Source organism: Protobothrops mucrosquamatus, unplaced genomic scaffold (genome assembly GCF_001527695.2).
Source record: "Protobothrops mucrosquamatus isolate PMUCROS unplaced genomic scaffold, P.Mucros_1.0 scaffold56, whole genome shotgun sequence".
NCBI classification, from domain to species: Eukaryota; Metazoa; Chordata; class Lepidosauria; order Squamata; family Viperidae; genus Protobothrops; species Protobothrops mucrosquamatus.
Window position 1 is genome coordinate 1,113,943 of NW_015386436.1, and position 18,018 is coordinate 1,131,960.

Here is an 18,018-nt window from a genome sequence, read left to right on the forward strand (position 1 = left end):
CTTCGTAGCAATGGCAACAGCAATGTTATTCCTTTTAGTGGTGTGGCTAGCGCATGCTACATGAATTTTTAAAACTTTCTCATTGCATAACCTCGTGAATGTTTTGGCCTTCAAAATGTGTTTATACAGAATGTGATGGAGGGAACAGGAACCCTTCTGTTTTGCAACGCTCTGAATAAATGATCCTTCCTCTCAATATGGCCAGGGCAGATCAGAAAGGGCAGAGTGTAGGAAGCTATGAATGAATTTTTTATTTGCAAATTCAATTGACAAAATCACAACAGCTGTGGGTCTGCCACTACAAAGTTGTCTAATCATCATGATACACTGAAATTCTGTATAGCAAAGAACCATTCCTATTAGTTCAATTATATGGCAGAAAACAAAACTGTCAATTGTGGAGCTGTCTCCTGTATACAACATTCCTGAGGAAAGCACCATAGTTTTAAAGGAAACCCAAAAGACAGCCGTTTCTAAAAGCAACTTTCAAAACGCTACCCAGAGATACTAAAGTGCATGATGACAAATAAATAGTAACAGTCTAATACATTGTCCCCTAAAGGTAGACATGGAAACAAGCGTTGAAGCACGGGAAGAAAAATGAGGCAAAAACCTTACAAGGAGACAAAGAAATGCATAAAATAATAAAATGAGGTCATCTTCCTCAAAGTCATGATGTAGATGCGGGTCAAGAGAAGCACTTTTTTTATTTAATTTCCCTTTTGTCACTTTCTAGCATAGCCAGCTATGTAGCCTGAAAATTTATTTGGAAAAGTAGCCCCAGCAGAAATCTCAAAGCTTCATGGTTTCCTGCGTCTGCAAAGAAAGGACAAGACTGTTATCCCCAATCATGATCAAAAACTCTACAGTTCAATACGAACAAACAGACAGCTTAAAAGTGGATTGAAACGTTCACTTGGAACAGGGGTAGGCAACCTTGGCTCTTTTATGACTCGTGGACTTCAACTCCCAGAATTCCTGAGCCAAGTCCACGAGTCATAAAAGAGCCAAGGTTGCCTACCCCTGACTTAGAACCTTCCCAGAAGGATCCTGAGACGTTTTTCAATTCTCGGAGTGACCCCCTGGCGCGCATAACTCTCTTCCCCCAGAGAAGAAGCGCTCTTTCAACACTTCCCTCTACCCCCACCCCATGTTTTCTGAACGTTGTCCCAGGGCCATAGCTTGGCTCGGGACAAATGGAATAATGGGCCAAGGGGAGTTGGCATCCCAGAATGACTTAAGAGCCTAAACAGCTGAATAATAAAGCTAAAGGAGTGGGAGCAGTAGAAACTCGGGAGCCACCAGGGAGGTTGCGTGGAGGACAAGCAGGTTGTGCAGTCCAGCCCTCCCTGTAGCTAGAAAACCTGTAGGCTGTGCAGGTTTGCCTGGATGTTAATGGTTGCCTTTTAAAGAACTCGCATTGACCTCTTTTTACCTCGGATGCCCTGTTTCCTGCCTGTTAAAATGTCTTGCACAACTGTCAGTGTTCTTCCCTGAGCTGAACAGATCACTTCCACAGCAAAGCCAGCACTTATCTGCAAGCGGCAAAACCTCAATAGTCAAGTCTATTTTCAGTCCTAAACACTAGCTCTTTACCCGGCTCTCCCCTCTCCCCCCCTCCCTCCCCAAAAGCTTGACCAGTAGTACCCAGTCTCTCTCGGGAGCATCGAAGAAAGTCTGCAGGATGGGTGGAACACGGAGAACTTACTTGGGCTGAGCGTGATGTTGATAGCCAGGTCCAAGGTGGGAACCTGCCTTCATCTCCACTGCGACTGAACACTGGCCAAAAAAAGGCAGGCAAAGCTGTCAAGAGGTGACTCAAGATCATCCAACCCATCCTCTGCCAAAGATACTCCTGACTTACCCGTGTTTCCACATCAGTCCATTCTGACTCGGAAGCCTCCTCGGGGAGGGGAGGGCTTGACGGAGAGGATCGCCGCTTGCGTCTGGAAGAATCCGTGTGTTAGGTACAGAAAAGGAAAAAGTCATTAAGGTTTGAAACAGTTCAGAGGCAGGATTGAAAATTCTGAGGCCCGTCTCCTGCCTGAAAGTGCCCAGACACAAGATTGGCATCAAGTCTGCTCTTATTTTATATTCACCTGGGGATATTTCCAATTTGTAATTCCATTTGCTTACTCTGCATTTTTACAATTTTATCCAGGAGCAGAATATACCCACAGGACTTCCTGGCCTTCTCTGCATGAACCTCGATTATTCAGTCATGCACAAAAAATCACGGCCTGGTCACGCTCTCCACTAACACCCAGGACTCACATCAGTTTCCATTCACACTGAAGTGAGACACGAAAGGGTAAAACCGTTTGGGTTGAATGTGACTCACCCTGTTGGTGATTCTTGTTTCAAGGTCTCTATTTCAGTGAACTGAACAGCCTGTCCACCTCCCCTGGTCTTGAAAACATCACCCTTTTGAAAACAAAACCTGTTTAAGAAAATTTCTGAACAGAGAATTTTTATTGGCACAATTGATAATGTAACAAGCTATTTTTTGCTACATTCTTACACACACATAAGTAAAGCTAGAAAGGTTTTATTTTTCTGATCTCCCAGAAGTACAAACCAACTAAATTACACCCATTTTATAGGAATAAAGCCCACAGCAGTCAAAAGCTGCACTGGGTTTCCACCACTATTTGCCTACAGCCCTGAGTAACAAATTATACAATCTGACAGTCTTGCTCCAGTTTAACACTTCCAACAGCCCCAGAAATTGTAGAAAAGCATCCCTGGTTGCAGTGTGGAGAATTAGGTAGCAGAATAAAGAAATATCCCCGAGGTACAAATGTTCCCTTAGCGCAGGGGTCTCCATTAGCGAATGTGTGAACGAAAGCAGGGAGCGATGGTGTTCAAGATACGCCATTCACGCCTACGAATCCTCAAGTTACGAATGGAATGGGCAGGCTCCACTACGTTTGTAACTTGAGGACTCCCTGTAGTCTGTGGTCAACAAGCTCATTTTCTTGGAGGATTTCTTTAGAAGCATGATGCACCACACAGAACGCTCCCACCCAGGAGAGCCCTCTACACCAGAGTTTACCTTGATCAGCCTTGTCTCGATCTCCCCATCAGAGGCCAACTCCTGGTGTGTCAGCATGTATTTGTCACACTTTGCCAGTGCCTTCTCGTTTGCAGAGGTTACCATGATGGCGTGGGGGACGTGCGGCTGCATGACTGTTTCAGTCTGGATATTGGAAGGAGGTTTGTGGTCCACCCACCTCTCCCCTGCCGAGCGAGACCGCCTGTGACGAAGGCGAACAGGAGGAGCAGTCTGGGAGATCAGAAAAAGAATTTTATAAAAATTAGTAGGCAAGTTTCCTAAGCTTATCCCTGGGAAGTGCATTTTCCAGGGTTTAATCAATAGTTGAGCAAGATATTTAATTCGCAGCATTTGCTGTTGAGATCCTATATACTCTTCCAATATATTTGTAATATAAGAAGAGGAAAACCAAGCACACACTGATAACTGCAGATTAGCTGAAGCCCTCCACCAATAAATTTGGGTCAGAAGTTTAAGATCCTTCCAGGCTTCACCATGCAAAATCAAAGATATCAGAAGCACCAGCACAGAAAACAATGTCACGTTTTGAGGCCAGACCCAAAGGCTCTGCTTTTATGCCCTGTGCATCTCCCAGAAATGTAGAATAGCAGGGGGTGGCGTAGAAACCATTCAAAGATCGGCCTGCACACACACAAAATGCAAAATAGTGCAGTTTCTACATACGACTATTATGAACATAGAAAAAAGGCAGGGAACAGCGAGCAGTTCCCGAGCTGCAGAGTAGTAAACCCCTTCAGGCCTAAACAGCTTTTACTATTTTTATAAAGACTTGCAGCGTTTGTTATTAAGGGCATCACTGCAAGATATCAGAATTTCTTTGAAGTTCCAAAGTAAGCAGTTTTTTGTAATTTGAGATTTATGTGAAAAGCTAATTTCTACCTAGTTTAATTCAAACTAGTTACCGAAAATTAAAGACTTGTCGTGTAAACAAATATGTAAACACAAACACATTATCAATTAACGTGAAAGCATTAATGGCAAGAAAGGGACAGGACCTCACAGGACCACCGTTCAGGGTTGATGGAGAACACAAAGCTGGCCTGGGCAGCAAGAGGCTAGTTCAGATTAACCCTTGTTTTTTAAAAGGAAGTGGGAATCTATAGCTCTACCAATGACAGCTGTTCTCTTGCTTTGCGTCTGCAGCTCCCATGATGGTGAGGTGTGCTTCTTAGCAAGGGCAGTGCCCACAATCACCGGCCACTCACACAGGGGCAATCACAGCGGACACATAACACTAACCCTGCAGCACAAGTCCTCTTCTAGCTCTAGGGGCCCTCTAGTGCTGGAAGCTGCCAGGACTCCTGTCCAGCACATGCCTCGCCTTCTGTCTGACATAACCCAGGGCCTGGCTTGTTCTGGCTCCTGTAGTCTACTCCTGGCTCTAGGGAGGCCACTGTCACCCTTGCCAGGAGGCTTGCTGTGCTGAGTAGGTGTTCTCTGCTCCCACTCCGAGACGCAGGAAGCCACGGAAATGCTGCTACAAGAATTTGAACGCCTATGCAGCTGTGGCTGGCTTCTGGCAGGCGGATCATGGTTGTTAGGCAGGTGAGTGATACAGTTACTAGAAAACTGAAGAAAGGTGCAGTTAGCGAATAAGGCAAAAAGAAAAGAACACTACCAAAAACCTTCCTAGAATTCAGCCCCGTGTCCTTTTGCTCTATACTAAGCAGAGTTAGAAAGAGAAAACATGCACAAACAGAAAGAGTCGAAGCTAATTCAAGGAGATGGTTCACAAGAGAATTCTCCTGGCTGAGCTATAGACTCCCAGCCACAGTACTTTTGACTTCTCAGAGTCACTTGCCACAGAGGCGAACGTATCCAGAGACAAAGGCACATTCAGCCTCAAAAGAAGCTTACAGGTACTGGAGGAGGTGACAAGGATCTTTGCAGAGCTTTCTCCCGATCCTTTTCCCGTGAAGGCCTTTCGGGTTTGTTACTCTTAGGTTCTGTGACGATGGCTTTTAGCTGCTTTAGCTTCTCATCTTTCACCCAAAGCTTGTTCTGCATCTCCAGTTGCTTGGCTGCCACACGCCGCTCCTGCATGGTAAAGAAAGGCTACAATTACACCCTGTATGCTACCTAACACAAAATTAATTGGCTGATGAGTTTTGATTGCAAGGACATGTCTCTAAAGTGAAACAGATGCCTGCTGAAATATTACATTTTGAAAAATTATCAACTACGTTACTATAGCAAACTGCAGGAAAACACTAAGATGATCAAAGGTCTGGAGACTAAAACACATGAAGAACGATTGCAGGAATTGGGTATGTCTAGTCTAGTGAAAAGAACGACTAGGGGTGACATGATAGCAATGTTCCAATACTGGGGAGGGGGGGCTGCCACGAAGAAGAGGGGTCAACCTATTTTCCAAAGCACTAGAAGGCAAGACAAGAAACAATGGATGGAAACTTATCAAGGAGAGAAGCAACCAAAGAGAAACTTCCTAACAGTGAGAACAATTAACCAGTGGAACGGTTGCGCCTTCAGAAGTTGTGGGTTCTCCATCACTGGAGCCTTTTAAGAAGAGATTTGACAGCCACATCTGGAATGGTATAGGGTCTCCTGCTTGAGCAGGGGGTTGGACGAGAAGACCTCCAAGATCCTTTCCAACTCTGTTATTCTGAACATTTACTGCAATTACAACATTTACTGTATGTTTCTAGTAGGCCTTTTTTTAAATTTTTAAAAATTATTGCTGCCAATTGTTTACTTAAATCTTGCATGAATAAATTATAGCAATAAAGTACTCCTCTGGTAGAGAAAAGTATCACCAAGAAAGAAATAGGAGATGCCCACACAAAGCCTCAATCTTGTGTAATGGAGTCTGAAAGATCAACTTGTACCCTATGCAAGAATGAACATGGGATACAGTCCCAGAAACGCTTAACAAACAGCCCAAAGCAGCATTGTACATCTTTGCATTTACAGTTTAATATCCCCACTCTTATGTGGGAAAAACTAAGCACATAGAGATATACCCTGTAGTGTTTAGCTGCCTATCCAGCAGTCAAGGAAAGTTAGCCAGACTTTCCAGAGATAGCGTTAAACCCTTCCAGCTACATCGCCTATTGTGAAAAGGAAACCGCTGAGCTTCTTCCCAGCCCCATGGATCAGTAAACCAGCCATACTCACACATTCCTTTTCCCATTTCATTGTCGTCTCTGTCACCATGCCCTGCAAACGAGCTTCTAGTCTACGCTTGTCTGAAACTTGACGCTGCAGCTTTTGACTCTTGCTTTCTAGTTCCTGATGCAAATTGCGCTTCTCTTCTTCGTAAATTGATGTTGTTTTCTCCAGGATATCAATCTGGTATGAGAGATTACAACGCAATTCCTATTCTGAAAACTCACCTCCACAAAATTTAGCACAACTTTTCTGTTTTTTGGCAAAACAAGATCCTGCGTTGCAAATGATACCCATAAAAGTGATAAGCAACCACCACAAGACAGAAGCAGTTTGCAAAAATTATGCTTTGAAATCTGTTGGGTAAATTGGGGTAGCCCTTTTAGTGTTCAAAATTTGTCAGCACTTGTGGAATTGCATAGAACTGCCTGACGTTGCCCACTATCTTAAAAGCTTGCTAACCCCTCAGGTCTGCCTCATGTCAAGAAGTTTGCCGTCTTAAAATCCATCAACAAATGGAGAAGCACGTCAGCAATTCAAGATTTTCCTTTTGAGCAGAAATATTTACAAATGAGTGCTATACTTAATCATCAAACAGTAAATAGAAACCTTATATTCCAGAGTTTTTGCTTTCTTCTCTAGTCGCTCAATCTCAGTTTTCTGTCCTGTTATGATTTTGTCTCTTTCAGCTACTTTCACGTGTGCAAAGTTTTCTTTGGATACAATGCTGGCATCAAGTTCTTGCAACATGTTCTTTACACAGAGAACTAGAACAGAAAAAGATGTTTGATTTCTATAGCTGTCTATCTAAACAAGTGATTCTGTTTATTCAAAGAAACATTAAAACGATATAAAATAAACATATATTGTCACTGAGTAAAACTATTGCCATGTTACTATAATCATGAAATGAGTCCTACAGCAGAGAAGGCACACCTCCTAGTGCCCATCAGCCACATTCCTTGGTTGACGGAATACAGCTGCATTCTCCATTAGTTGAAGCATCCAAATGCTCCTCAAGGGCAGCCCCACGCAGAGTGCATTGCAGTAATCCAGGTGAAAGGTCATGAGGGCATCAGTGACTGTGAGCAAAGTGTCCAATCCAAGAATGGGCATAACGATGCACAACCCTAAGGTGCGCAAAGGCCCCCAAATTTACAACAATTACAACAGGGAAATTCCAGGTACAGGATCTTGGACAAACACAAATTCTAAGAGCTTTTTATGGAAGACTTACCACCTCTTCTGATTATTTTTCAGACGTATACTGTGTATTTGCTGATTTCAGTAAGCAATCGCTCAGTTCTTTGCCTCCCATGAAGAACATCACAATTTATTCACTTATAGCCAGGGCAACACAAGCTGGTGCCAAGTACTTACCCTTTTTGACAAACTCTTCTGAAAGCTTCTGCCGGATGTGGTGCCGCTTTTCAAGTACTTCAATCACTCGAGGCAAGGTCTGGTCATCATTGATGTCCAGAAGTTCACAAGAGGGCACTGGAGGGAAGCTCTGCAGGAGCAATTCTCTGACCCAGGGGCCTCTGTCTAGACAAACAAAACAGGCCACTTAGTTGAGTGGCAATCCACAAAGATCAGAGTCTGCATGGTTAGTAAAGGCAGAAGAACCACATAAGGCAAATGCTAAGAGGAGAAACTTCTATTGTTATTAGGTGGGCTAACCAACCTAAAGATTTACCTCCATCAACTGGTCCACCTCGGATTTCCAGCTGTCGGGAGAGCTCCTCCGTGAAAGCCTGGTTCTTAAATCGCCGACCAGGAGTTAGTCCACACAGAGGTTTGTCAGCAGGTCGTGCAACCTCCACTTCTTGGGTGATTTCTGCAAATCTCATGACTTGCTATCAAGATTTTTTTTTAAAAAAGCGTATTAGAAGAATGAAAGAGTATATTTGTAGCTCAGACTAGAACAGTGGATTGCTTGATCCTCTCTGAGCTTGTTTGTTTTCCTGTAAATGTTTCTCAAAACCTGCAATTTCCACAAGCCTGGGGATCCCCTGCAGAGAGGGAGCATGTGCTACCTATACAGTAGTACCTTGGGACTCGGCGTTAATTCGTTTGGGGAGGTGCAACGGACGAGTCCCAAGCCCTTTGTTTCAGCTGGAAAGAACTGTCTGTCTGTCCCTTTTCCTATGTCAGCAACCTTCCTAGCATGGCTGACTTCCTGTCCATTCCCCACAGCTGTCCCCCTCTTCCTATAGCAGCATGTTGAGTACTAAACAAAGGTCAAGTACTAGGACATTTTCACATCAAAATACAGAGAACCAAATTCAACAGGTTTTGAAGCAGCCAAGTACCAAGGTACCACTGTGTTATATATAATATCTCTCCTCACGATTTTGCTTTATTTTTTATCCATGTTGAATGTTTAACTGATTTTAACTGAATGTTTTAATTTTGATTTTATTGTCTGCCACCGAGAGTGAGATGACCGACCATATAAACTTGATAAACAGCACACCTATTCTGAAATGTGACTAGGAAGAATACTCCAGCGTTTTAAAGTTTCTATAAAGGATGGCTAACTCAGTAGCAAGGTATATATAGAGCGTGCTACCAGTTTTTGTAAATTCAAGCAACGGAAGTTAAACAACCAACTTAAATTACCAAACTCTCATCGTAGTCTTCTGCCTTTGGATTCACGCAGACAATCATACGCACTTTACCCTCACCATCAAAATAATTCTTAAAAAGATGAGTCAGTTTGGAGTCTCGGTAAGGGACCATCTGAAGAATCAAGCAGAACAAAACATTCTCAGAGTTGAGGGACTGAGAAAGTGAGGAGAGGAGGAAAAACTCTACAGAAATAGGTAACTACACACACCTTATTGGTCCCATAGGTTTGGTTCTCTCGCAGAGCTTCTATACAGGTTCTTAATGTCATCAGTGATTGATTGATATTACCTGGAAGAGGGAATGGCACTGGTCTCACAACCATCTGACGCCTAGTCACGGAACAGTTTAACTTTGTAAGAATTTCTTAATTCCCTGTTTTTGAAAGGACACGGGATTACCTCTCCTATGAAAAGGAAACAGCCACTTTGCACTTTCAATCTCCTTGGTTGGCAAAGGACAGGGAAAAAGAAATTTCCAGTTCCAATATAAGGGCCATTTTAGCTAAACTTTGGACAGTGGTCAAAAGCCATAGCTAAATTGTGGAAAGTATAAGGGGAAGATTCACAGCAGGTGCTACACCAGGCCAATCTTGGCAGATTTAGCATTGGGCTATGAGGAAATCCCAAGACTCTCGACTAAACTAGAAAATACAAAAAAATCTAGAAGACTGGAAGAAGACACACCCACCCATTCATTGGTATCAAAGCACCCACCAGCTTCACGGAGTCTGTTTCCTTCAGCTTTGGTTCTGTTTGTTCTCTCACTCCCTGCTAGATCAACCAGTGATAACTGGCTCAAGGATATTAACTCTCTCTCCTGAAAGAGAAGAAATATTATGGTTTTCAACCAGGAAGCAAAACTACATATACATATATAAAGCTGAGAATGGAGCCAGTTCCTTCTGGACTTTTGAAGGAAAGCATATGCTGCAGCCAAGATTCTCAGCAACACTTTACCATGACTTGTGCTACTGGTCTAACAATTATCACTTTTTGAAAAGTTGTCCTCTTGACAAAAGAAAGAAATCCGTTTGCTAGCCAACCTTAATTTTACCTGCAGAACATTATCTCCATCTGCACTGAGAGGAGCCTGAGCCAGTTTAATTAGAAATACACTGTGCGAACGACTCGACTCCCTATTCAGTTGAGTGTGTGCAATGCGCCTCTTCTTTTGGCCTGTTGAAAGGAAAAAAATATTTAGATCAAGTAGAGTCCAAAATCATCATAACGCAGTCAGGGCAGAATTTTAGCTATCATCTCGTGGACCTGGAATGAATGAAGAAAAAAAAACAACCCAAACAACAGAATATTGGAGCACCTTCCCTATCAGAAAAGGCAAAACCATGTAGGCTGTTTTCACGATCTTTGTAATATCTTCCCCTCCCCAGAACTTAGGTTGTCCCCAACCTGTTAACCTTCGGGAAGGCCCTAGCAACATGGCTATACCACTGTGCTTGGCGGGTTGGCAATGGTGGGGAGCTTTTACAATGGCTTTGATCAGCCTGATTCAAGGATGGACTTTGCTGATGACCATGGTTATTTTTGTTTTCAAGAGGTTATTGATTTTTATCCATGTATCTTTAACTTTTTTTATTGGATTGCTGTTTGTTGTGAGCGTAGGTGAGATAAGTGGCCATACAAATGCAATCCATCCATCCATCCTTCCTTCCAGTATTAAAACGTATGCCTGTTTGTAACCTTTAATTGGGCAAAACAGTGTGCAATAGGATAATTATTAAACCAAGATACCTCAGATAGGCTAACTTATCAAATGCAACTCCTGTAATTTACCACTGACACTCATCTGAAAATACGGACAAAAGAGAAATGCTGCACCTTATAGATGAGTTATTTTATAATTATAATCACTTGAACCATAAGGCTTAAAAAAAGAAAAAAGCAGATCAATGGGACACGGTTCAGCAAGATTTTTAGGTCATGGCTCTAAGGGAGGGGGGTTTCAATGCAGTGCCCAAGTCCTTTTGGGTTTTTTCAGGGGAAAGCCGATTATCTGGCTGGCTAATAGAGAAACAAGATAAACAAAAAATGTCTCGTTTCATCCCTCGTGGCTCTTTTACTCAGTAACTCACTGTCTTCAAGCCAAATGACTTAACATGGAGTATTTAAAGTGACATTTTCAGGAAATAATTCCATTTCTTACCTCTCCAAAACACTTCAAAGGCTTCTTCTGTAGATTTAACTTCTACCTCAGTGCAACCTGCAACATACATGTTGTGATTTTGATCCTCACGGAGAATTTTGGATTGAGGAAACCTGCAACAGGGATGTTCAAATGATGTCAGTTATCAATATTTGACAGTTACTTAAGACAATGTTGAATTAGATAAATGCATTCTAGTTTCTGCTGAGACTAATTGACAGCTAACATTAGCTTATCCACACAAGCAAAGCGGACAGAGGGAAACACAGATCATCCAGATCACACACAGGGCTGCAAGCATATTCTCTTGCCCATGCAAACTACTAGCAATAAAGAGCAACAGTCACATTAGTAGCTTCACCAGGTAGAAAGTAACCATCAATTACTACAAAAGTATGGAGGGTAATGTCCACATATGTGAAGTCAGCATTCCGCAGGGGAGGGCCACAGTTGTTCCACCAACCAAAGAAAATAATTTCCCCCCCCCAGTGACTTTTCTTGTTACTAAATATTCAGCTGAAGAGCATTTCCCTAAGAATCACTCATTGTGGCAGCTACTTGGAAAATATTCCTGTGCCCCTGTTAAAGAATTGTTCAAATTTTGTCAGCAATTAATAGTTATACCAGGCTAAACCAAAGAGTATCAACAGTAAAAACACCAGCCTTAAAAGCAAGTTATACTTAGCAATGTTTCGATAAGGTGGATTTCTAAAACATATTTTCAAAGGCTATGAACACGGGAAAGCTACGTCTCTCTGAATTTAGCGCTCAAAACAGTATGATGCTGCTACTGTCTTGTTAGGCAGGCTTAGAACCAGACAGAACCTATTTTCCCCAAGCGGTTGGATGTATATCAACCGCTGGATCTATAATCTGCTATTTATATATATTATCTTTCCTTGAATCTAAATCACTAGACTACAGTTTTACTTGCATTTACTACAGCGGGATTGTTAGCATAGCTCCCAACTGAAGAAAAACTACTCACTTTGGTTTTGTGGGATCAAAAGGGGATTCATCCAAAAGATCATAAATGTAGTTATTATAGATTTCAATGTAAGACACAAACACGCTGTAGACACTGTCTTCATCAACATCCTCCGGTTTACAATTATCTTGCACATTGATCATGTCAGCAATTTCAGGGTCTATCTGTCGCCTGCCAAGGTGAGTGAGAGTCATCTGCAGTTACCCATTCCAGGAAACATCCACCACATTCCTGAATTATCCCAGTCAGCCAGAGCCACTTACTTGCCCACCGGTGTCTTGGGAACTGGAAGTGCTTCTCTTTTATGGCGTTCAAGTAAAGCATCCACATCGCATTGTACCTCGACTCCATTCTTATCATCAAGTTTGAAAACCTGGGGATTAAGGGTCACGGGAAAAATAAGGGGTCGCTTGCCAAGAGATACTCAGAAAGTGTTATTTAATTAGTTATGCAACAGTAATGAAAGCAGCTGAGCCGCTGATCCTGGCCAGGACTGCTTGAGTTCAGTTGAAAAAGCAAATGATTCTACCTGAGACTGCCTCCCTCCCTCCCTCCCATAATTTTAACGTTTAAAATGCATCAAGTACAATCAGATATTTCCTTCAGAACAACCTATTTTCAGCAAACTGTTTGTGGAAACAGGAGGGTACTTCATCTCCACTTGCTTCCCCCCCTTCTCTTTCCCAATTTCCCTTCTTTTCAAAGGCTCCTCCTTCTTTTCATCCATGTCTTATGGCTATCAACTTGGTGATTTTTTTAGGCTCTTGTATTTGTGTTAAGCTGCCAATTCCCAAGACTTGGAGACTGAACTCACGTAGCGCTTGGCCTGAAAGGGCCCTATGCTCTTGAAGATCATGTCCAAGCAACGAGGAAGCAGACCTCCCTCCCCTGGGGAGCCAGTCATGGTGTGCGTTTTTCCACTCCCCGTGACTCCATACGTAAAGAGGAGACCTAGAATTCGAAAGCACAGAGACACCATTAATTTTGTTGTATACTGCATGAAAATACTTTGCCATATTTTTTTTTGCCATCTAATGAGGAACTTTTAAATATAGCAAGTTACCAAGAAGTCCAAATCATCAATTGTCAATGGACTTGGCAATGCAGTGGATCAGGTGTGTTTTTCCCCCCGATGCCTTCTTCCAAGATTTTTTTTCTAATTTCTCAGTCTCACTGATCTTTTACTATCATATTCAATCCTGTTTCCATATTATAAAACCTTTGACTCAAAACATTTCAAATTTGAAAAGGTAATTCTGAGCTCAAAACTATATAGGTGTTCTGAGAACTTTATTCATAGTTCTGAGCACTATGATTAAATTAATCCTTCTTTGACAATTTTCCATCATGTACTACCACTAATAGTTAGTAGTATAGCAGGAAATAAGTTGTTCATATTGTTTTTTAATTAGTTATTGCATCTAAACAAGGGAAAAGGTTACATACAAGAGTATTAACAATCTAACTTAACTTAATTAATTAAATTAAAATTTAAAAGAAAAATGGCTTGGAATATTTAACATAACAGTTCTAAATGTTTGATAATTACCCAAGCCTTTTTCCCTGACCCTTGAGGGAAAAATAATTTGCTAAATTAAATGTTGACCATCACAAAACAATCCAATCCACTGTTGCAAATCAGATTTTTCCTACCTTTATTGCATGAAATTGTTTTGAGTTGAATATATTGCTATAAAGCATTCTGAAGTAAATCTAACTTAAAATCCAAAACTTTAAATTTTACTGCCCAAATAGTATCACTTTGGGATAGAGCTGAGGAAGCTTCTTGGATAAGAAGCAAAACGTCTTCAAAGAAAAATAAGAAAGTCCAGTTGCCTCTTGAAAAAGCACCTTTGAAACCAGGAAGGTTTACTGAGTACTGGAGGAACCAAACTGGCTTACAAGAAAGATCAAATGAAGAATAGTAAGTAGACATGGTAAGACAAGTTATTACATGGCCTGTACATTAAAAAAAATGTTAATCAGTCTGCAAAAATGGTATTATTATATTAATACTATTAATACTGCAGTGGTTAGAAGGCAGTTTCATATTGCTAGTCTAGAGACAGATTCAGTCTTAATAACTTAATTACATCATACCATTTTTTCCATGGATAAGATCTTCCACTAGAGGTTTAGCAATCACATCAAATACATGTTTCTGAGAAATGCTTGTGCCAAATACTTCTTTAAATGAATACTGAACCTAGAAAAAAAATTTAAGAGTTAGGAAGCAATTAACCAGCAGTTTTACCCATTTGCTGTTTCACCTAGTCCTCTCATTGATTTTCATACTGCATCAAAGTTTTGAATACACAACTGCTTAATAGTCAATTTATCTAATGCTCTAGCAATGATACTATTTTCTTGAAAAAGAGTAACTAGTACAAAAAAAATCTGAAAGTTTTTATCTCCCTGTAATAATGTTGAATGCCATTTGGTAGGTGAATCAGTATTGGCACAAGCAAGTTTTTCTTCATGCATTATGTATTTCCAGCAACAGAATCACTAAATAAAACCTCAGTATGATCACAAGCTTACTAACAAAAATTCAAACAGGAATTGTAATCCTATACATGCAGACTATGATAAACCCAGCCGCCTTAAATGACACAATCCCAATAAAAGTGTAGACTGAAGCCCACAGCTAACAATAGCACATTTTCAATGCGAACTACCTCTTTATATTCTCCATTACGGGCAATACGGTACCCATCAGGTGAGTGAACCTGGACTGTTGTGCTGCTGATCACTTCTATGCAACACTCTTGGTTTGGGACACCGACTGGGCGGATCCGGCAATACACCTGAACAGAGAAAAAATGTACTATTTAGAAACACCGGCTTAAGATTGTTCTCCTTGTTTACAGAGCACATATCAGAATGGAAAGTGTTTACAACTAGTCCTCAACTTACAATTGAACCCACAATTTCAGTCATACGTTAGGCCACATGACCACCTGATTTTACCACCTTTTTCCCCCAATAGTCATTATGCAAACACAGCAGCCATTAAACCAGGGGTGTCAAACTGCCGGCCCATGGGCCGGTTTCATCATACTGAAGCCGCGCCCACCCCATTGCCGGCAATGGCAAAACCGGCCCAATACGTTGCGCGATGTCGCGAGTTTGAGACCCATGCATTAAACAAACTTATTGTTTGTTATGGGGCAGCTTTTGCAGGAAACAGAAGTAAATGGTGGTTTTCAATTAAAAGCTCATAAATTGTAGTCATGTGGCAGCAGGGTGCTGCAGACAGTTGTAAATGTGGGCCAGCTGCTAAGGTCTCAAAATGTGGTCATGTGATTTGGGGGGGGACCACCACCAGGTTTTGGAGTTTTAAAACCAAAATTCAAATTCAAATTCAAATTTATTTGATTTATATACCGCCCTTCTCCCTTGCGGGACTCAGGGCGGTGAACAGGCACATTAATAAAACAGCAATATAAGTCCCATTTTGGGGGATACATTGTAACTTTAAACAGTCACTAAGCAACTGGTCCTAGGTTAGGACCATCTGTACTAGCATCAGAAGATCAGTCCAATGGTTTGCAGCTCGTGTGCGCTTTAGGGCATCGATCTATTTAGGTTGGCAAGCTCTGAAATTGCCTCGACAAAACATCTGCTGTTTCTGGGGTTTAAAACAAGCTGGGTGAAAAACCACTTGCCCAGAATCAAGGAAATGCTAAATTCTAAATGAACCTTTCAAAACAAAAAAAAATTAAAAAAATGTGTCAATCTTTATTTTGCCTCTCCTCATATCAGAAAAACATAGTAAAAACATAGTACTGTGTTTTCCCCAAAATAAGGCCGGGTCTTATATTTTTTTGGGACCAAAAGGCCCATTAGGTCTTATTTTCAGTGCAGGTCTTATTTTCCCCATGTACAGCAGGTGGTGAGTGCGCGGGGATGGGACATTCGATACAAACAACGGGGCACGGCCTGCACATGGGGTGGAGACGCAGAGCTTTGAAGCACAGCAGTGATTGGGTCAACATCGGAGCATGGGGCAGACCAACTACCGGCATGAGAAAGTCTGGGCAGGGTGGTGCATGCCCTTCCCGTGCCAGGCCGGCCCCTGCAGCCCTGCGCTTGGACTTACCTGCGTTGTGCCAAGGGGCTGCGATTGCCAGCAGTTTGAATCTCACTGCCTCAGGGTTGACTCAGCCTTTTAGCCTTCCGAGGTCGGCAAAATGAGGACCCAGATTGTTTGGGGGCAATAGGCTGACTCTGTAAACCGCTTAGAGAGGGCTGTAAAGCACTCTGAAGCGGTATATAAGTCTAATGCTACTGCTAATTCATATACAAAGGAATTCATAAAATAAAGAAGTCCAGCTTTCATAATCAAATCCTACAATATACAAGAACTGATTGAAGAGCTAATTCTGCTGTAAATTAGCCACTTACCCCAACGGGATCCTTCAAACTATTGTTAGACACTTTTTTAAATGCATGTTTCCTCGGAGTTTTAGTTCTTCTGGAAGTTAATAAATGTCAGATAAGTTACAAATAAAATCAAAGATGCACTCTACACAAAGCAATCAGCTGAAATGATTTATGGGATGCTCTGTTGCAGCAACGTAGAGCCAGATCAAAGCAGCCACAGAGGCTTTTAAAAGCAGCTAATTTAAGTAGTATTACATTATTAATACAAACAAACAAAGTGTGAAGAATGGGTGGGCGTGCCACATCTAAAAGAAGAGGCACAACAACTGCATGCAAGACCCTCTTCTTGAAAGTGCCACCCCTCCTGCTTCATCAGACTCTTCTTACAAGACAAAAAAAAAGACGCTCAGCTCTTCCCTCGGCGTGGCTGGCTCAGGAATTCTGGGAGTTGAAGTCCACGAGTCACAAAAGGGCTAGCTGTTTGCCCACCCCTGGCCCAGTTCCTTCGCACCGCTGCTCCCCCCGGAACCCAGGCCCAAGGCCGGAGCAGCTCGGCGCCCCCAACCGGGTCAGCGCAGCCCGGGGCGAAGGGACGTCCCGGCTCTGCCGGCGCCGCCTCGTCCGGCCCGGCCAGCCTCGGAAAGGAGCGAGGAAAACTTACCCCGCCGCCTTCATCGCGCTTCCCCGACCGAGAGGTTCAAACGCTCCCTCCACTTCCCGGCGTCCGTTGCACCGCCCCGTTATTCAAATAGAGCCAATCAGGAGAGGGGGCGGGGCAGAAGGAGCCGCTCGCCCCCTTTCGGGCGTGTTTGGTTTGTGACGTCCACAGAACTGGAGAGGTTTCGTTTCTCTTGACTGGTGGACTTCAACTCCCAGAATTCCTGAGCCAGCCACGCTGAGGGGAAAGGGAGAGGTTTCCAAGCTGAGCTATGCTGGCTCAGGAATTCTGGGAGTTGAAGTCCACCAGTCATAAAAGAGCCAAGGTTGCCTACCCCTGCTCTAACTAACCCATTCCAAAGTATCATCTCCCCGCCCCCCTTGCTCTAATGGCAAGATGAAAACAAAGAGGCATGTAGCTGCCAAATTTTCACCCTTGACATGTTGTTTATAAACTGCCCAGAGTCATTTAGGTGAGATGGGCAGTGTAGAAATTTGAGAGAGAAAGGGAGAGGGAGAGGGGGAGAGAGATGCAGTGAGGTTTTTGCTCTTGCAAGGTGTAGCTCAGGTGGCTGGTTTCCTTTTGGGGAAGAATGGCCACGATGACCCAGTTGCTACACCTTTTTTATCCATTCAGCATAAAATTGCTCCTATCTATTGTAACCTGGGCTTCTCCCGGGCAGGGTCTGATGAGGTGAGAGTATTGTGGTATGATGTCTTGGCTTTTACCTGGAATTCAGTTCCGCTTCTGGACTCCGGAGGGAGTGGACTGGGTGCTCTGCAGCATTTGCTCTGTTGTGTAGGCTGGGACTGTTAACTTTCTGCCCCCTCCGATAGTCTGCGGATGCTGAGGAGTGACAGTTATAGGAAGGCCCGTTTCAAATGAATGTTGGGAGCTAATGACATAAGGAGAAAATCTCCAAGCTTCTCTTCATTGGATGCATTCAAGAAGATGCTGGATAGCCATCTGGCTTGATCTGGGTTGCTGATATGA

General features: G+C 42.7%; 1 protein-coding gene across 1 annotated transcript; it reads right to left on the bottom strand.

Annotated features, from left to right (window-relative positions):
* Positions 1–17,058, bottom strand: KIF23 (kinesin family member 23; the record flags this gene model as incomplete). The annotated part of the gene is given in 23 exon segments (XM_029283325.1): positions 1–816; positions 1,709–1,779; positions 1,865–1,946; positions 2,342–2,424; positions 3,056–3,286; positions 4,316–4,645; positions 4,934–5,113; positions 6,212–6,385; positions 6,812–6,969; positions 7,583–7,747; positions 7,899–8,058; positions 8,825–8,944; positions 9,042–9,121; positions 9,547–9,649; positions 9,887–10,008; positions 10,994–11,106; positions 11,982–12,152; positions 12,245–12,354; positions 12,796–12,932; positions 14,082–14,187; positions 14,660–14,788; positions 16,389–16,458; positions 17,029–17,058. Coding segments are annotated over 23 exon segments (2,925 nt in total). The 5' UTR covers positions 17,043–17,058.
* Between the last annotated feature and the right edge of the window lie 960 nt (positions 17,059–18,018).